The sequence below is a fragment of the Sycon ciliatum genome, chromosome 3 (assembly GCF_964019385.1).
Source record: "Sycon ciliatum chromosome 3, ocSycCili1.1, whole genome shotgun sequence".
Lineage (NCBI taxonomy): Eukaryota > Metazoa > Porifera > Calcarea > Leucosolenida > Sycettidae > Sycon > Sycon ciliatum.
Genome location: NC_088645.1, coordinates 15,736,727 through 15,754,861, shown reverse-complemented (window position 1 = coordinate 15,754,861; position 18,135 = coordinate 15,736,727). Strand labels below are relative to the sequence as shown.

General features: G+C 45.5%; 1 protein-coding gene across 1 annotated transcript in view; it reads left to right on the top strand.

The window, feature by feature from the left end:
• Nucleotides 1-18,135, top strand: part of LOC135811551 (SEC14-like protein 1) — a 44,201-nt gene that overhangs the window by 11,068 nt on the left and 14,998 nt on the right. Inside the window, exons 5-10 of the mRNA XM_065324781.1 lie at nt 980-1,508; nt 1,847-1,926; nt 5,522-5,560; nt 7,940-7,999; nt 12,447-12,576; nt 14,598-14,686. Coding sequence (XP_065180853.1) covers nt 980-1,508; nt 1,847-1,926; nt 5,522-5,560; nt 7,940-7,999; nt 12,447-12,576; nt 14,598-14,686 — 927 coding nt within the window. The remainder of the gene's footprint in view (nt 1-979; nt 1,509-1,846; nt 1,927-5,521; nt 5,561-7,939; nt 8,000-12,446; nt 12,577-14,597; nt 14,687-18,135) is intronic.

The window sequence follows — 18,135 nt, the reverse complement described above, 5'->3', positions numbered from 1 at the left end:
CAACGGTGCTGGTACGCGTCAACCACGTAGAACATTAAAGGCTGGAAAATGGAAGTTTGAAAGACCACGTGTCTAGAAGATGTGCCCGGAAGCCAGCCAGCCACTGCTGTACCAGTACGATGGTGTGTGTACGCACACTGTCAAAAATCAATGCACGTGTGTTTGCGGTGCAGGGGAAAGCGAAAGGGCTGGGTCGACATTCAGGTTGTCGTTTAGCCGGCACAATGTCCCGGTCTCAACGTGGATGACTTGGCGTTCTTCCACAGCCTACACACACACACACACACACACACACACCTGACCTGACCTTTGACGCCCATCGCCGGAGGCGATGATAGCAATGCTACGGCAGAAGCCATAGCAACTTGTGCTGGGATTACACCATTCCACAGCTTGCAAGGCTGAAGAATTGACCGTCACTATTCAGCCTGGTCTACACCATACAGCTATTTGGAGTGACATTTTCTGGCCAGTGAATCCCTATTTTTGGTCTTTTCATTTTTTTTTTTCCCCGCACACACATCACACCACATACTCCGGCATGCACTGGCTGTTGGTAACCACCCAGGAGAATGAAAAAAAGTCAGGAAGAGTCTGAGAAAGAGAAGAAAGACGTGTGTGACCATAATCGTCGGGAATCGAACCCGCAATCTATCGATTGGAAATCGCTGCACATACCACTGCACCATATGGGACACACACACACACACACACACACACACACACACACACACACACACACACACACACACACACACACGGACTCTCTCTCTCTCTCTCTCCTTTGTCTATAATAGCAGGTAGACCAGTGGCATGGGTGAGTTCTGACACTAGGCTTCACCTGTATATGCATGCTATGGTGACATAAATACCTGTATATGCATGCTATGGTGACATAAATAGGACACTGCTGGAGCTCACTGTACTATTTGTTGTGTTGTGTTGTGTTGTGGATTACTGGTCTGTGCTACTTCTTTAGGGCAAAGGTGTCATGGACAAGTTCATCCAAGATCTCTTAGCCAGTGGTGATCCAATTCCTAATCCCTATGCTGACTACCAACTGATGCTTGAGCAGCAACAGCAGCAGCATTTATTGATTACTAATAGTGGTGTTTGTAGAGCTGGTGACACACACTTGTCTAAATCAGCTACAGCAACTGCGCAACGAGATGAAACCATACCAATCTATAGTGATCTGGCGCAGAATAATCTTGTTGCTGCAGATAAGTCTAGTCCCGGCACGATGAGTGCAGTTAGTACTTGTGACAGTGCAGCATACACAACAGTTAGTGCTGCCACTCCTGTATCTACTACCTCTGCCGCTAACCCTCCACCTGTATGCAGTGCTGCACTACCAGACACTAGCTGTGTTAGTGTTTCAAGTGATGTAACTGCCACCAGGCCTTCTGCTTCTGCTGCTGCTGCTGCTGGTGCTACTGGTGCTGCCAGTGCTGATGGTGTAACCCAAGTCAAGGGCAGAATATGTCATCGCAGCAGCAAAAGCTTAGGTAGGACCTGTTAGTTCTGTGCTTGCTGTTCTTGCTGTTCTTGAGTAAAATAGTACTACTTGTTTTAAGTTAGTTGCGGCGCTCAGTGTTGGTGTAATTTCACCTTCTTATGGAGTTGCTTTTGGTTGGCTTGTGGGACTTTTCCTTAAAGTTTGCGAAACAACATGAACAAGGGCTGTGAGGGGTGCAGTCAGTGCGGAAAAGAGTCGCACTGATTGTATAAATCGGTCTATATTGTCACTGTATGTGCTAATCACATTCACTGTGTGGAAGAGAGTGTGTATGTCTCAGTGTCCTCCTCTAGTATTGCCATGCTATCTATCTCTTTCCATTCATAGATACGTTTAAGCTGAATGCTGAATACATTCAGCGATTTCTTGGAGAGTTGACTCCCATTCAAGAAAGCAACTTGATCCAGGTAAGCAGTTTAAACATTACTTTGCCAGCTGTTTTACTTATCTGCCCTAGGCTGTGCTCACACATAAGGTGAGAGAAAAACGCGTGCACATCACGTGGGAAAGGATGTGCATGTGTTGCGCCGAAAACGACCTTTAAAGGGGAAGTTAAGGCAAAAATTAAAATTTCACCAGTTGTAGTCTTCGGGGTGCTGAGTCGAATGGTCTTGGTCCGAGAAAGCTGAGACGCTCCCTTCCTACTTGAATCCCAATCGAACTCGCGCACTTCCACCGAAACTGGGTGACTGCGCCCTACGAGATGGGGATTTGTATGCAAAATGTCACTAAAAGCGCCATTTCGTTCTTATAAAAGCACGGATGACCGCGATTGGCCCATATGTTGTAGTCTTTGGGACGCTGAGTCGGCTGGTTTTGGTCCGAAAAGGCTGCGATGCAGCGTTCCTCCTTTATTCCCAATCGAACATGGTTGAAGAAGCGGTCACGTGGTCCTGGGTGCCCAAATCACCTGGTCACCACGCCAGCAGGTGACAACTTTCACACCAAGGTTCAACTCGGGTTCAACTCGAGTGACAGGACTGCACCCAAAAAAGGTCAAACAGGCTAGTAAGTTGTACCCTGCAGGCACGGTGACCAGGTGACTGGTGTACGCAGGAGCACGTGACCGCTTCTTCAACCATGTTCGATTGGGAATAAAGGAGGAACGCCGCATCGCAGCCTTTTCGGACCAAAACCAGTCGACTCAGCGTCCCAAAGACTACAACATATGGGCCAATCGCGGTCATCCGTACTTTTATAAGAACGAAATGGCGCTTTTAGTGACATTTTGCATACAAATCCCCATCTCGTAGGGCGCAGTCACCCAGTTTCGGTGGAAGTGCGCGAGTTCGATTGGGATTCAAGTAGGAAGGGAGCGTCTCAGCTTCCTCGGACCAAGACCATTCGACTCAGCACCCCGAAGACTACAACTGGTGAAATTTTAATTTTTGCCTTAACTTCCCCTTTAATCAGCTAAAGTGACCTCCTGATGCGAATTGCTTTTCACTGCTGTCGTGTACGCAGCCGTGTGCTATAAATTGCTGGCAATGCTCAATTGTTTCCCCTGTCATAGTCCTGTTTATCATGTTCAGCATAAGCGAAGTTGCGAATCATGCTTGCATGGTTGACTCCAACGCGTACATGCAAGTAATAATAATAATACAGGTGGAATCCTGATAATTCGAATATGGCTTAATTCGAACATACCGCTTAATTAGAAGTTTTTCCAGGACCGATTTCTGTCAATACGATTCCCACATAAAATTCTGATAATTCGAACCTCGAACTGGACATGTCCGTTAATTCGAAGTTCCACGGATTCCACTTACATAGAAAATGTGTGGGATTTGTGCTGATAATTCGAAGTTAGCAAAGTGTAATTCGAAGTTCACTGTACACTGTACTGGTCAGTTCAGTTTGCGTGAGCAGGCTGTGCTGGTCAGTTCAGTATCCGCGAAATCTGTGTCTAAGGTCCATAGCGCAACTCTGCGTGACCATCGGAGCATTTTGACATAGATATTGTGTTGTGGGGTCATGTTTGGATAACTAGAATGTCCGGATAATTAGAAGTTTTTTCCTTGCATTTGGAGGTTCGAATTATCAGGATTCCACCTGTAATAATAATTTTCAAGTTGATTTTGTGTAGCAAAATTGCTATGCAAACGATTGAAAGTAAATTATTCCCTGAGTTCCATTCTTTTTTTCCTGTTTGGGACTTGGTATACCTCAATTTATATTTTCTGAGAAAGTGAGTGAGGTACAGGCCAAGTGTGTCTTGTACCGGGCAGAAACATTTCTACGCTGATTTGCTGAAGCATTACATGGGCCGCAACCAGCTAAAACATGTCTGAGTGAACATTTTTTAAATTTTGTTTTCTTCCAGAAACTGTTTTTGGATCTTACTCAACCTCTTGAAGGCGGTACACGGCGCCAAAGTGTCCCAAACACCGCTTTCAAAATATATACCTTGAAATAGAAAATTACAATTTTCGCACAATCGGACACACAGGCAAACAAGTGACTGTTGTGGAGGAGCAGAATACAAAGGAACTAAAAGTGATGACACAGACTTGGGCATCTCAACAACATCAGCTCCAAGTCATGGACCAAGTTATTCCTGGAAAGCACCACGATGCTCTGGGCGGCGTTGCACGTGCATCCTCATTCGATTCTGGCAATGACACTTTCGATCGTCAATTGCGCTTCCAAGGCTGCGCAAGGTGACTCGTGAGAGCTAAGCGGCACATAACGTTGTAAGCTAGTTCATCATCTGATTTACTCGCCTACATGGCTTTTTCGCTATTGGGGACGACGGGGGCGATTCAGCTTCGCTGTCGCCATCAACATCAGATCCAAAAAGAAAGTGTCATCGTCGCTCTGTAGACCCGCCGCAATGGCTTCGATGACCCCTGACCAAACCCGGCCTGGCCCGTTCACAGTGATTGTCTAGCCCTGCACGCTGCTCTGGCATCACTAGACACGGACATTGTCAGTCTTTGCTCGCCAGCTACTTGAACTACTGTAAGACATGTATATATAACGAGGAAGCAAATCTAACGTTTTAACGGATGACATTTCTTCGTTATAATAAGATCCGTTGAGGCCGTACTGCTTCATATATGCTGTGTGTGGATATGGCAGAATACTGCAAGATCGTTAACATATCTTCTCGTTAACCTATGAATTTTGGACAATCGTTAAATTTGCGACTCGTTATAATAACATGTCTTACAGTAGACTGCCAAACAAGTGTTTGGATGAATTTCGAGTAGATGATCGCCGCCGGTTAATGAATGAAGCGCAGCGTGAACGCGCTCGGCAGAAGCATTAAGTGTAAGTGTGCCTTGACCACCTCGTCTACATTGTAGGTCCTGCTAGGTGCAACGAGATTGGTCAATTCTGTGACCACAGTACTGTCAGGCGCCAAAGAACGCTGCGCTGAAGAATGAATAGGCTAGAAATTGCCAAGGTGCATGATACCCGTATATACAGAGTGACTCAACTATATACTAGTAGGCAGTTCTACATGACAAGTAAGAACGGCCTAGGCTGTAACTCTTGGCACCAGACAGTACTCTGCAGTCGTATAACAGGTATGCAATTAGGGGTCAAAGGGGTGTACCGGGTACCCGTCCGTTAATCTTAGGTACCGTTAGTAAAAGGGTACCCGTTTGGATTTCGATGATCCAGTCAGTTGCTGGGATCGTGTATTCCAGGCGGGAGTCAATTATTTACAACTCCACGCTGGATGTCTGCATTGTTGTTGCATTTTCGCACCTAGTAGATCTACCTCTCCAACTAACAGACACAAATCAATCTGCGAATCACAATGTGATTTCAAAATGCAACCCGAGAACAGATAAATTATAATTTTATATGAAAATTGCGCAATTTTTTTTAACATGGCTGCTAAAGAGTACCCATTAACCCGCCCGCTAAGAAAATTACCCGTTCATTAGTTAAAGGTACACCCGTTTGACTCCTATTAAATGCATACAACTTTCAACATGGACAATTGTCTTCACATGTATTTCATTCATCCATCCATTGTTCCATGTACAGCTTCGCAGTTTGATCTCAGCATCAAGATTTGCAGATAAGGTATGTGCTACTGTTTGTCTGCTTGCCTGTTTATCTGCTCAGCTAATGTAAAAAAAGAGAATTATCGTGTCCGTTCCCCAAGGGAACTCACAACGGCCGGTAACACCCGGTAGACTAGCTAATGTACTGCCTCTGTTATGCTCTCTCTCTCTCTCTCTCTCTCTCTCTCTCTCTCTCTCTCTCTCTCTCTCTCTCTCTCTCTCTCTCTCTCTCTCTCTCATGCCCGCAAAATTGCCGAATAATTAACAAACTATGTTCCCCTTTTGGCCTCCTCCATCTTTCCGTCTATCTCTGCCCGTCTCTCAATTTCTGTGTCAACATTGACTATTTTAGCTTTTGTAGTTTGTGCACAGCGTTTCGGTCTTCATTGCTTTGGCCATCTATCTTATTATTTTTAGTTTTTCAAGAGTACAGGAAAACCAGAGTGTGCAGCTCGGATGGGTTGCTGTCACGGCGGAATTCCGTGATTACATCATTTTAGTGATGTAGTGCGTACAAGCAGGATTCAACCAGGTCTCTTTCTGCACAACTGCAGCTCAGTTGTACGCACTACGCCATTTCCCGCCTCAGATCTGCGCCAAATATGATGTAAAATCACGGAATTCCGCCGTGACATACACCCATAGTAGAAAAAGCCCCAAGCTGCACACTCTGGTTTTCATGTACTCTTGTTATTTTCAAACTCTCATTACCGTTGCTCTCTTTTAGCCTGGTGATGCATTCTTACCTTATGTCATGACGTGAGTGAAACGAGAGAGCTTGGAAGCTCAGGGCCCTACGCTATGCTTTTTTTGCCTTGATGACCTAGGCAAAAAAAAGCACAGTAAATTTATCATTTCTCCTTTTTTTTCAAGACATAACCTGGGATTCGAACCCGCACTATCGCCCTGCATGCACCCCCGATACACTTCGCATACATACTAATTCTTCCAAGTTGCTTCACGTTGTTATTATTATTATTATTAGTAAAGTCGGCGGAATAGCGCGAGCTCCGGTGTGGGGAGCAAACCCTTTTTCTTACAAATTATTATTATTATTATTATTATTATTATTAAGAAAGGGTTTGCTCCCCACACCGGAGCTCGCGCTATTCCGCCGACTTTACTTGACACTTGACTGACTCACGACTGCCATCCAGAGCACACGAGAAGTCCATCGAACCTTCGACTCGGCAAACCTGCAAGAAAGCACCACTCCCTGCTCAATACACAGTGTTTCGGGGAATTCACCCCTCATCAGTTGAGCTTGAGTAGGCTGAGGAAGATTGTGCCTGAAGAGCACCACTTATATAGTGCTCTCCAGGCACAAACATCACCGGGGATACAAACTTACAGAGACGCTCCGTTTCCAGCGCGACAAACACCTCGTGAACACCAGATAGCAGCGTGAGTCAGTGTCGCTCCAGGACGGTGAGACAGACGTCGAGGACCCTCGGTCATTCGCAACGCTGTCACCTCCAAACCAACTAGTCGCAAGCCCGCGCTGGGCACAACAGTACGAAGTAGTGGTTGCGACTTCGGCGATAATTTGTAAGAAAGGGTTTGCTCCCCACACCGGAGCAACGGCGGAATAGCGCGAGCTCCGGTGTGGGGAGCAAACCCTTTCTTACAAATTATCGCCGAAGTCGCAACCACTACTTCGTATTATTATTATTATTATCTTTATTTGGGGGATGACCCAGAGGCAGGTAGCCTATCGAGGGGTTCTCCACTTGTGCGATATTGAATAGGTAGCATAACAGGGGGGGGGGGGGGGGGGGGGGTAGAAGAATAAATTAGCCAGACACATGGAATGATGATCTTGCATTTGAAAGCCCTATTTGAATATTGTGGCCAGTTGTTTGTGGCCAGCCGTCTTTGATGGTACGGTACGGTACGGGACAGATACGGGAGCCAGCAAATATTGTGGCCAGCTGTGTTTGATGGTACGATACTGTACGGGACAGATGCGGGATAGCGCCAGGCGTGACACAAACAAACAAACAAACAAATACCAAATTAAAGCTGTGTGGACCCTTGCTAGCGCCAGGCGTTACTGAAGTAACGTCTTCTGCATAGCTACGGGAATAAAGCCAATTCCATGTGTTGTCATGACAACGTGAGTGATATAAGCCAATTTCATGTGTTGTCATGACAGCGTGAGTGAAATTGTAGCAAGAAGGACCCATGAGTGTGTGTGATCCCCGGTAGCCTAATCGGTAGGGCACTGTCCCGGAAAGACAGGGGTGCTGGGTTCGAATCCCGCTCGTGGATCCTTCTTTTGCAACAAAATAAAGCCAATTTCATGTGTTGTCATGACAGCGTGAGTGAAATAAGCCAATTCCATGTGTGCTGTTTACCTCTTGTTTTTTTTGTCGTTTTCTTCTGATTTGTTGAGAAGATGCCGAATGATGCTGTGCTTCTGCGATTCTTGAGAGCAAGGGAGTTCAACATTGAAAAAGTAAGATTATGATTCGGATCACATCTACGTGTCGTTACACATAGCATCGTCACTGACTGTCAGTCAACAATTCGATGTGTTTAAAGAGGATCTGTCACCAAACATTTTCTGTGTCTTATCTTGTATTCTTTGGGCTCCTGATCATGACAGTGTACGTTGTTTTTTTCTGCGATGACTGGAAGTGAGTGAATGCTTTAAAAGAAGGTACCCCAAATTGTCCCAAAGTACCGAGTGACGTCACGCCGGACTCGACCTTCGTGCGCGTACATTCGCCATCGAAAAAAGTCAAGCCCGTGTGCTGGTCGATTGAGCTAGTTGTTCCGATGTACGGTGCACGTGTGCCTTATGAACTTGGATACAGATATGGGTGCGTTGTTCAGAAGGAGAACGTCAAAAAGAAGAGACCCACGTGTAGTTGCACAGTCAAATAAACAGCAGCTGAGCTTTCACCTTTTTTACTTCCTCTGCAAGATCTTAGTTTTATTTTGCGAGCACAAAAGTAAGTTGTTTTGACCGTTTCGTGTGGGGAACAACACAAGAATGAGCGCTTGTGCAGAAAACAGTACCACGCCACCTCTGGCCGGCGATGACACTACCACCCCAAGCCCTGAAGGAACGTAGCTACGTGAAAGTGATTCGTCTGATGACGATACTGTTGAAGACGCGGATGACGGGCTCCGACGTCTTTCATTTCAGAGCCGCGTGGGCAACACCGCAACCTTCCATACAACAAAATCATTTAGAAGTACGAGGTATGTGAGTCACACTATCAGCAAACAAAACTCTTTCCACTCTTTCCTGAGCACAAAACAAAACGAAGAGCGGGAGCCTCACAGAGGAAGTACCGGCACGACAACAAGCTGTTGACTTTGTTTGTTTTCTCCATTTTTGACGTTCTCATGGTGTTCGACGTACACATCAGTCAAGATTTGCTGTCCGAGTGCACAAGACACGCGTGCACCGTACATCAAAGCCACTAGCTCGATCGACCAATGCACGGGTTTGACTTTGTTTTTGACGACGAATGTACGCGTGGAGGTCGAGTCTGGCGTGACGTCACTTGGTACTTCCGGACAATTTTGTGCATCTTCATTTCAAGTGTTCACCCACTTCCAGTCATCGCAGAGAAAAACAACATACACCATCGCGATCAGGAGCCAAACGACTACAGGATAAGACAAAGAACAATGTAAGCGGCAGTTCCCCTTTAATAGAGAGGTTCTGCTACACGGAACTACGTACCAAACTCCGTGTCAACTGCAGTGAAGTTTGACACGGATTTTTCCTACGTTGCACCGGTTCTGCTGTACGTAGCATGCTCGAACTCCCCGCCACGTGTACTCTGTACGCTCAGTTTTCACACGGAGTCCAGTCCGTGTGAAGCGCGCTTCACACGGAAAACGGTATGAAAAAATCCGTATGAAACTTGATCCCGTACTGCGGCGAGGTTGCCATACGTACTTTGGCACGTTTTACCGTGTGGCAGAACCTCACTAATGTCCTGTAGTTTCCCAGACGGATACCCAAGAATTCGCACACCTGCCCACGTATGTCTCCTCTCTCCCCTTAGCGATAGATCCTTTGCTACGTACAAATGGGTCCACCCTGTCTTGCTGGGGTTGACATTTAGCTACCATTTTTTTACTATTGAGTTGTGTCAATGGTGCTCTTCAGATATTCTTTGCTCGTCAAGATAATGTTCACATGGTCTATGAACTCAGTCTAAAGCACCATAGCTGTGTCCGATGATCTGCTCTGCTTATGAAGCAAAGAATCTTGCGGAAGAGCCTGTGGGCCTACTTGACTTTCGAAAGGGCCATTGGATAAGCTTATATGCCAATGTAGATATGCATCAACAAAACACAGCAAATACTGCTACTACCTTTACCTGTAGGTGAACAACTCACTTCACACACAGGTAGATGTACATTTGGGTAGTTGTGCATTCAGGTAGATGTACATTTGGGTAGCTGTGCATTCAGGTAGCTGTGCTTTTAGGTAGCTGTGCATTCAGGTACGGGGGCGTAGCAGCAGGTCCGGCTTCGGCCGGACCACTTTTTCGCTCGACCACGACCAGATTGTAGCCGTGCATTCAGGTAGATGTGCATTCAGGTAGTTGTACATCCAGGTAGTTGTACATACATGCAACACAGTAGGAGAATTAACAAAATGGAAAATACAGGTACAGTAGGTACATCGCCTATAGGGTTGGAGGCTATTGTAGTATGTCGGCAAGAGTCCATAAACAAGAGTATGCAACTGTGATCTCTTTTCTATGGGTCAGATGCGCGGCGCGCTGCCTTCATTACATCATTCAGCTGCAGTCCGCGCACTGCGGAAAATCAAACACCGCACTTTCCCTCCAGTTTGAAATGAACTTTCGTACGGAACTGGAGTTCACGCGCCAGAATTCAGAGATTGTGTAGGTACTGGAACGAATCGAGCAAAAACGGATGGGCTCGTGCGAGAAATTGAGAGTTTGGATGCATGCTTTCAGAGCGTGATGAAGGCAAGTTACGTAATGAAGGCAGCGCGCCGCGCACTGACCCATAACCACAGTTGCATACTCTTGTTTATGCACTCTTGATGTCGGCTATAGTGATCAATTTCTCAAATTCATTTTCATTTAATCTGAACCGTCCACCTCTCCACACTGCGCTCTTGGCCCACATTCACAACACGACTCCATAGCGAGGAAGTTCGTTCTTGGGTAGATGTTCCATATCCTCCAGACAGCTGTTTCGCTCATTAAGAGCTCCTCAGTGGAGGTAGATAACGAATGAATAGCAGATAAAGGAATTATGGTGAAAAAGGAATGAGTATATTTATAGGGTAAAGTGCGATTGTGCACTTTCTACATAGAAAAGTGGCATATCCAAAGAAGTTGAAGGTGACAAAAGTTGGACGGTTGGACGGTGGATGGTTCAGATTATTTTCAAATGGTCGAGCTTGTCGCTACTTCTGAGTCATTTTTCATTTGCCATGACTAAGTATAAGCAGTTATCGCGTATAGTAATATATCGCCAAGAGTACATAACCAAGAGTGTGCAACTCCTATCTCGAGCTGTGATGGGTTCATCTACGGTGGAATTTCTTCATGGATTCATTCTTTGGCAGAAGTATGATCAAGCGTGTATGCTTTCCCACACTTGTTTCGTAGATACGGTGAGAGTTCATCAGGTTCAGGACAGTTTGATCTATCATCCATTGTTCTGCTTTGACTACCGTAGCTGTGGTGTACAACTTCTTTGTACTTTGATCTCTTGCTACGCGTGATGGCATCAGTGAGCCAAACCACCGCCAAAGACTGATGTCATAAAAAAATTCCGCCGGGAGCTGGGGGATCGTCGAGTTGCAAACTCTTGGTTATGTGCTCTTGATATCGCCTATAGTGATCAAATTCATTTTCAAAAGACCATTATTACATTATTATTGCATCAGATGAAGTTTGAACTCGGATGGAGAGGCACGGATTAAAATCAAGAAGAAAGGACCAACGGTTGAAATGTTATCCATAGTTGTCCAACACTCACAATGAAAGCCATTGGTCCTTCGTCTTCCGTCATCATCTTGTCACAGCTAACATTCTTAGTTTGCTGTGACATTTAGCCTGTTTTCATCTTGAGTTGCCTCACCTTCACGTTATTCCGTAACTAGGAGCCTTCCAAGTTGGAAGGTTGTTGGTGTGCGTATTCGAGACGTGATGGAGCTTAACGTCAGGTCATTGAATGTCAGTAACACAGCAGTCAATATCGTGCCAACTGTTGCACGTTGTGACTCACCAATAGCCTGCTAACTGTTGCACGTTGTGACTCACCAATAGCCTGCTTATAATTGTCAGTGTTGGACAACTACTGATATCATTTCAACTTTTGGTCCTTTCTTCAGATTAAGGTATTGTTCTGGTTTCAAGTGGTGGCAGAGGTCTTGTGGAGAGAAAGAACTGCGTCCATGTCACGGAAAAACCAGAATACAAAGTTTCCAATCTTGTGCAAAAACATGCACTGTGCACACATGTGTACACATATGCACTTGACGTAGGTCATATGCACTTGACGTAGGTCATATGCACTTGACGTAGGTCATATGCACTTGACGTAGGTCATATGCACTTGACGTAGGTCATATGCACTTGACGTAGGTCATATGCACTTGACGTAGGTCATATGCACTTGTTGTAGGTCATATGCACTTGACGTAGGTCATATGCACTTGACGTAGGTCTGCACCGTAACCTAGTATGCTGTGACTGCTGTGACTGCTGTACTACTGTGACTGCTGTGTCTGTTGATACCCCACTTGGATAATAATACAGTCATGTAGTATCGGACATACATGTCAGGCCTCACTATAACGGCCCCTGCTATAGCTTAAACATCAGTTGGACAGTGCAACATTACTGTGTTTCTCTCTTGTCGTTTTTTCTTCTTTTTGCTTATGTGCACAGGCTCGTGACATGATATGTCATCATCTTGGTTGGAGAAAGCAGTACCAGGTTGATCAGATTATCCAGTCTTGGGTACAGCCAGAGGTATTGCGCTTGTACTACCCAGGCGGATGGCATTATTCTGACAAGGGTTAGTCAATGCCACACAACCCCCCCCCCCCCCCACACACACACATGTACTTGCTCACTGCCAAAACTGTTCCCGCCCAGGCGGCCTTGGATTTTCTGATCAAGCCCACCCAGGAGAGCTTTGATTTACTGATCTAGCTCCCCTTTTTAACTCTAGGAGTTTGAGCTGTGCTATGTAAGCACGATAAATAAAAACACGATAAGAAAATTAAAATGGTTGTTCATGTCAGGTATGTAGTGAAAAAAGTTGCTCATGTTCCATCAGCCAAACACAGCCCTTCGCACAATATTTATATGAGGCATCGGCAGCAAGAACCGGGGTCCTGGCGATTTTTCAAAATGCCAATATTTGCGAAAAAACCGAACCGATGTCGTTTTTTAGTCACCGCGATCAAATCGGAAAGACTTCTTGCGCTATCGCTTTGAAAGTACTTTCCTCTTGGTGGCTTCACTATAATTAAAAATTTTTGTTGTCATCGCAGTTGTAGTTTATCCGCCAAGCACTTGGGACGTCCAGGTGGGCGTTTTCAGTCATCGTGGAGGCGTTTGCTCTCTGTGTAGCGTCTGGAAATCATGCGCTCAAAAGAGAGCGGAACAAACAATATCTTGGCGGAACGATCCCGTCACAAATTCTTGATGGAGCACGAGCGACTAGAATATTTGGCAGCTGGATCTCCAGAGATACTCCGCTGCCTGTGATAGTCTCCCGCAAGAAGAATCAGGTGAAAGTGAAGAGGTTTCGCTCAGATGACAAGCCATCAGCGGAGGCAGCCTAGACGATGAGTTTGAGAGCTCCTTGACACGAAGTGGCGACGCGGACAGCAGCGCTGAGAGTGACGAACGAGATTCAGTACTCCGTGGCGACTATTCGCAGCTGAATAAGTTGGTGAGATACGGAGACAGCCCTGAATGAACTAAACCTTACTTGATAGAAGATATTTTGTGAATAAAATTGTTGCAAGTATACATGCACGCTTGCGGTGCGCATGAAATTTGTCACAGTATAATGCATGTATCTAGGAGCTGCTGTGCGTAGGAGAGCAAAACATGCTTGGTGCCAATGGTGGATGTATCTGGCTTGGCCCAGCATGCATATCTAGTCTTGTACTAAGTTAGTTGTAGATTCTTCCCAGCCATGTAAAACGTCAGTTGCTTGGCTTCTTTCTGTCTGACAAGTCTGCATACAACACCAGACCTGCACATGACAGGGATTGAGTTTTCAAGTAACATTGCAGCAAGTGCAGGCAACAATGTTACTATATTTTCAACTAGAGTACTGTGTGCTTCCCTCAAGACCTATAAATATGCTAAATTATTCTCAGCCACTCCATTAGAGCTAGCTGTAACTGCGTTCCATGTTGCCCTTTTGCTGACCATTTTTGTCGACCTTCACCCATCATTTCGGGTGTTCTTTTTACCATCTTGGAAGGTGCCCAGAGCTCCAAAACTTGGCCCATAGATCACTCATTTAGTGGACAGTTCAAAGCCCTCAAAAACTTATTTTCGCTAAATATCATCTAACCCGGGTTTTTGCTGCCCATGCCTCATATATATTTTATAAGTTTGATTCGCATGTACCGTAAAGTACCGCCAGAGCGCCCCGTCTCACGAGAGCGCCGCACCTTGATTTTACAGGCAAGTGAAGAAAATCGTATGGCAGTATGCTACTAAGTTTGTATGATGTGGGAACTTTCGTGTGCTAAGGTCACACTTGGCATATTTTTATGTGGAGCTCACATCCTCTCGAAGGTAAACTGGGCACGGATTGACTACACAACATGCAATGTGTGTACAAGGTCCGTGTCGTATGACCTACAGGCAGGAAACCACCTCCACAAGACGACCACGAAAGGACGAGATGGTGGGGCGCTCTGGCGATACTTTACGGTACAGGGTGCATGTTAGAATTGTAATCAAAGCACTCGTACTCTTGTTCGATCAGCCTAATCACCGCTCTTTTCGCGGTGGACTGTGAATAGGCTTTGTCTGACACTCGTACTCCTGCTTGATTCCCTACTTCAGATGGTCATCCAGTGTTCATGCTGCGACTCGGCCAGGTTGACGTGCAGGGTTTATTTGAATCAGTTGGTGAAGCTGCTATCACTAAGCAAGTAAGTAGGGCAGTAGGGCAGTATGACTAATGAAACCTTGTAAAGAGTAAGGGTCAATAAGTTACGAGTTACCGTATTTCCGCGCATATAAAGCCATGACGTTATATCCGAATATAAGGCCACCCTCACTTATGAAACCATGGCGTTATAAGTGAACAAAATTCAATGTGGAGGAAGTTGCATCTGGCGTTAAAGGTGAGTTCAATTCTTTCAGTGAACGTACAGTAGCGGTGATTCTCTCTGCATGTACCCATCCCCACTGTCACATGCCATACCGCCACCGCACCTTCACACAAGTTTCCATGCCACCTTGTACACAATAGGTTCACATTTTGAAATTTTCAGGGAAAATTGAAAGTACATGGATGCTCGACATGAACGTGCAACGGCACCGTACGAGTACTCGAAGTTCATACTCTGCCGATTTTTTTGCATGTACGCGTCTCTCACTTTTAGCGCCATGGCGTTAAAACCGAGGCTATTTTCTCCAAAAATTTGGTCCAAAACAGCGATGTTTCACCTATAACGCCATGGCGTTATATGCGCGGAAATACGGTATGACTGACAATCCACCAAGGTAACAAGATAATATGCTGTCAGATAGTGTACCTACTTGGCACCTCCCTTCCCCTCGTTGGAATTCTTCCCACCTGAGCCTTCCACGTTGGAGAGTTGTTGGTTTGCGCTTCGTAGTTGTGTTGGAGCTAGGTGTCAGGTCGTTGAATGTCTCAGTACCTCTGTCAGTTTTGTGCCTTGTTGTGGCACTATCTGACAGTATATTATTATCTCGTTACCTTGGTTACCTTGGTGGACTGTTAGTCACAACTCGAACTTATTGATCCTTTCTCTTAACATGAATGCAATTGCCTCAACATCCAAGAGTTCTAGCCCAAGATCGTAAAATTTGTCCAAAGGAGACTAAGGGGCCGTCCGTAAATGTCGATAGTTTTTACAATCCGTGAAATTTTCGTACCTGGGTGGTGGGTGCAGCCGAAATTCAAAGTAAAATATCGATGACACGCGGACCTGGCGCCCAGTACTGCGTGTGCGTGGGTCTGCGTGCGTCGAACCACACGTACACGTAGATTGTTGTCTCCAAAAAATGTAGTGGAGATCGAAACTCTTGAAGCAAAAGAAAGAGGGAAGTTTGTCAGATATTATTCACAAGTATAATTATTGCACAATTATTCGAAGTATCACAATACCTGATTAATCCGGGTCAAGTCCAGCTCTTATTTGAACTCCACATCGAAGAATTGCTACATCGCCAATGGTTGGAACAGTTCCCATGTGGAGCGTGGCCTAACGAAAATGGCACGGCAGACTACTTTGTTTGGTACAGCTGCCTAACGAAAATGGCACGGCAGACTACTTTGTTTGGTACAGCTGCCAAAAAAGATAAGTTTTTCAAAGAGCTTGACAGCCCTGGTGAAGACGACGATGGCTACTACGCCGTCATCGAGGCCTTGTGGACTGTTGAAACGTCCAATAATCGATCTGCGTTTTTCACCAAAGCACAGAAGCAGTGGATGGAGACGTTTTCCGCAGACCCGCAGGCAAGGTCGGAGATCATCCAAAAGGCCAATTCACTCAGAGCGAAGGACGGGCAGAAGCTAGGAAGTAGCATTATAGTCATACGCTGTATGGTTTCTTATGTATTCAGCAATGCATGTGCTTGCTGGATTGATTGCCCATAAAGGGTATGATGTATTTGGAATGAGCTGAAGAGCAAGTGATTCTTGGACAACATTCCTGGCATAAGTCTGCCAAAATTAGGGGTGAAAGTTGGCACTGAGATCCCGAGTTCGAGTACTCTGATTTTCTCCGATCGAATATTCGAGTATTCGAGTATTTTTCATCTCCTAAAAATTGCACACCAAGGGCTTTAAAATAACATGGTGCAACCCTGATTGAACTGAGTAGCAGTCATTTTTCTCAGGTATATTGGTTGGTGGGTCAATTGGGCTCTCTCCACTCGAGAACAAATGTTCACCACACAGTCTGCACATCACCATCTGCCGACTGCTGCCCTGAAACTGCAGATTTCTGTAGAAAATGCATGTACCACGTATGAACGAGTACTCTGATTTATTCCGAGTACGATTATTTTTGAAAAAACCGAGCGAGTACTCGAGTACTCGGTATAATTGTTTCACCCCTAGCCAAAATACATTGCTGTACTCTAGTTATGAATGACACGGTGAGCGCATGCCTGCTTGTGTATGGACTCCATGGACTCCACCTACATTTATGTAGGTACAGTACATGTGTCATCAATATTTTATTCCGTAAAAAGTAGGGGGGTGGGTGGTGGGTCCTGGTTACTTTGTAAAATTCACGGATTGAAAAAACTATCGATATTTACGGATGGCCCCTAAAGTTATGATCCGGAGAATATGGAAAATGAGGTGAGTTGGGGTCAAATTGAGTCTCCGTACATTTTCCGGTACGTAAAGGGTTGATGCCTCTGCTTTTCCTGTGGTTCAATACAAGCACTGGTTTGCCTTCTTGGCATATCCTTTTTGCATGCATGTGCTGCGATTTTATCGCCAGTACTGCTTTTGCCATAGTCATGCTGGGTACTAATTTTTCAGAATAGAACTTTGAGAGACAAGAGCTGTGCACTTCCCGTGGCATGGAGTTCAGAGTTGTGCAGTTGTTCTCATGTCCAGATTAGTACATGAGTGGCTCGCTTACTTGCAAGTATACCGTAGTGTCTTGTAAAAAAGCCTGTCTCATGTAGAAGCCTGTTTTGAATAGAAGTCTGATTTTTCGAGATGCAATGTCGGCACATAAGCCTGGTTTTAGTGTTGACATACATAGAAATTCTTGTCTTGTATAGAAGCCTGTCTCATATAGAAGCCTGCCAAATTTACCCAAAAAGGTAATGTAAGCCGCGGCTTTTATACGCGACTTTACGGTATTTGCCTTGTTTGTTCCGACTTGTAGACTACAGTTGGTGCAGCTTGTGCTACATGGCACGTGTCCTGGCCAATGTAGTTGACATACTCACTGCCACATGATGAAGTCATCTACCAGCATATCATGGCCACACCACGTCTTCGGCGTCGTCATCTTGCCAGTTTGCTTTCACTGTCACCAGTGTATGCCTTTGCAGTATCACGTTGCGTTGTGAGTCATTGCTGCTTGTGAATGCCGTGTGTGTGTTTGGGGAGGGAGGATGAGCACTTGTCCTGGAATGCTTTCTGTTGCATGTGTAATGACAAGAGAACATGACCCCAAGAGTGTGCAACTGCCAGCTCAACCTCTATGCAGTGCTGCGACGGCAGAACTTCACATCACGTGATATGTTTAAATAGGTTATGCTGGCAATTAGTGCAAAGTGACCACAAGAGAGTTGAACCCAAAGCAGGATTGCGTACAACCCTGTATCCATCACACACAGGGTACAAATAATGTGTACGGGTCTGTCACTTGATGTGAGGTTC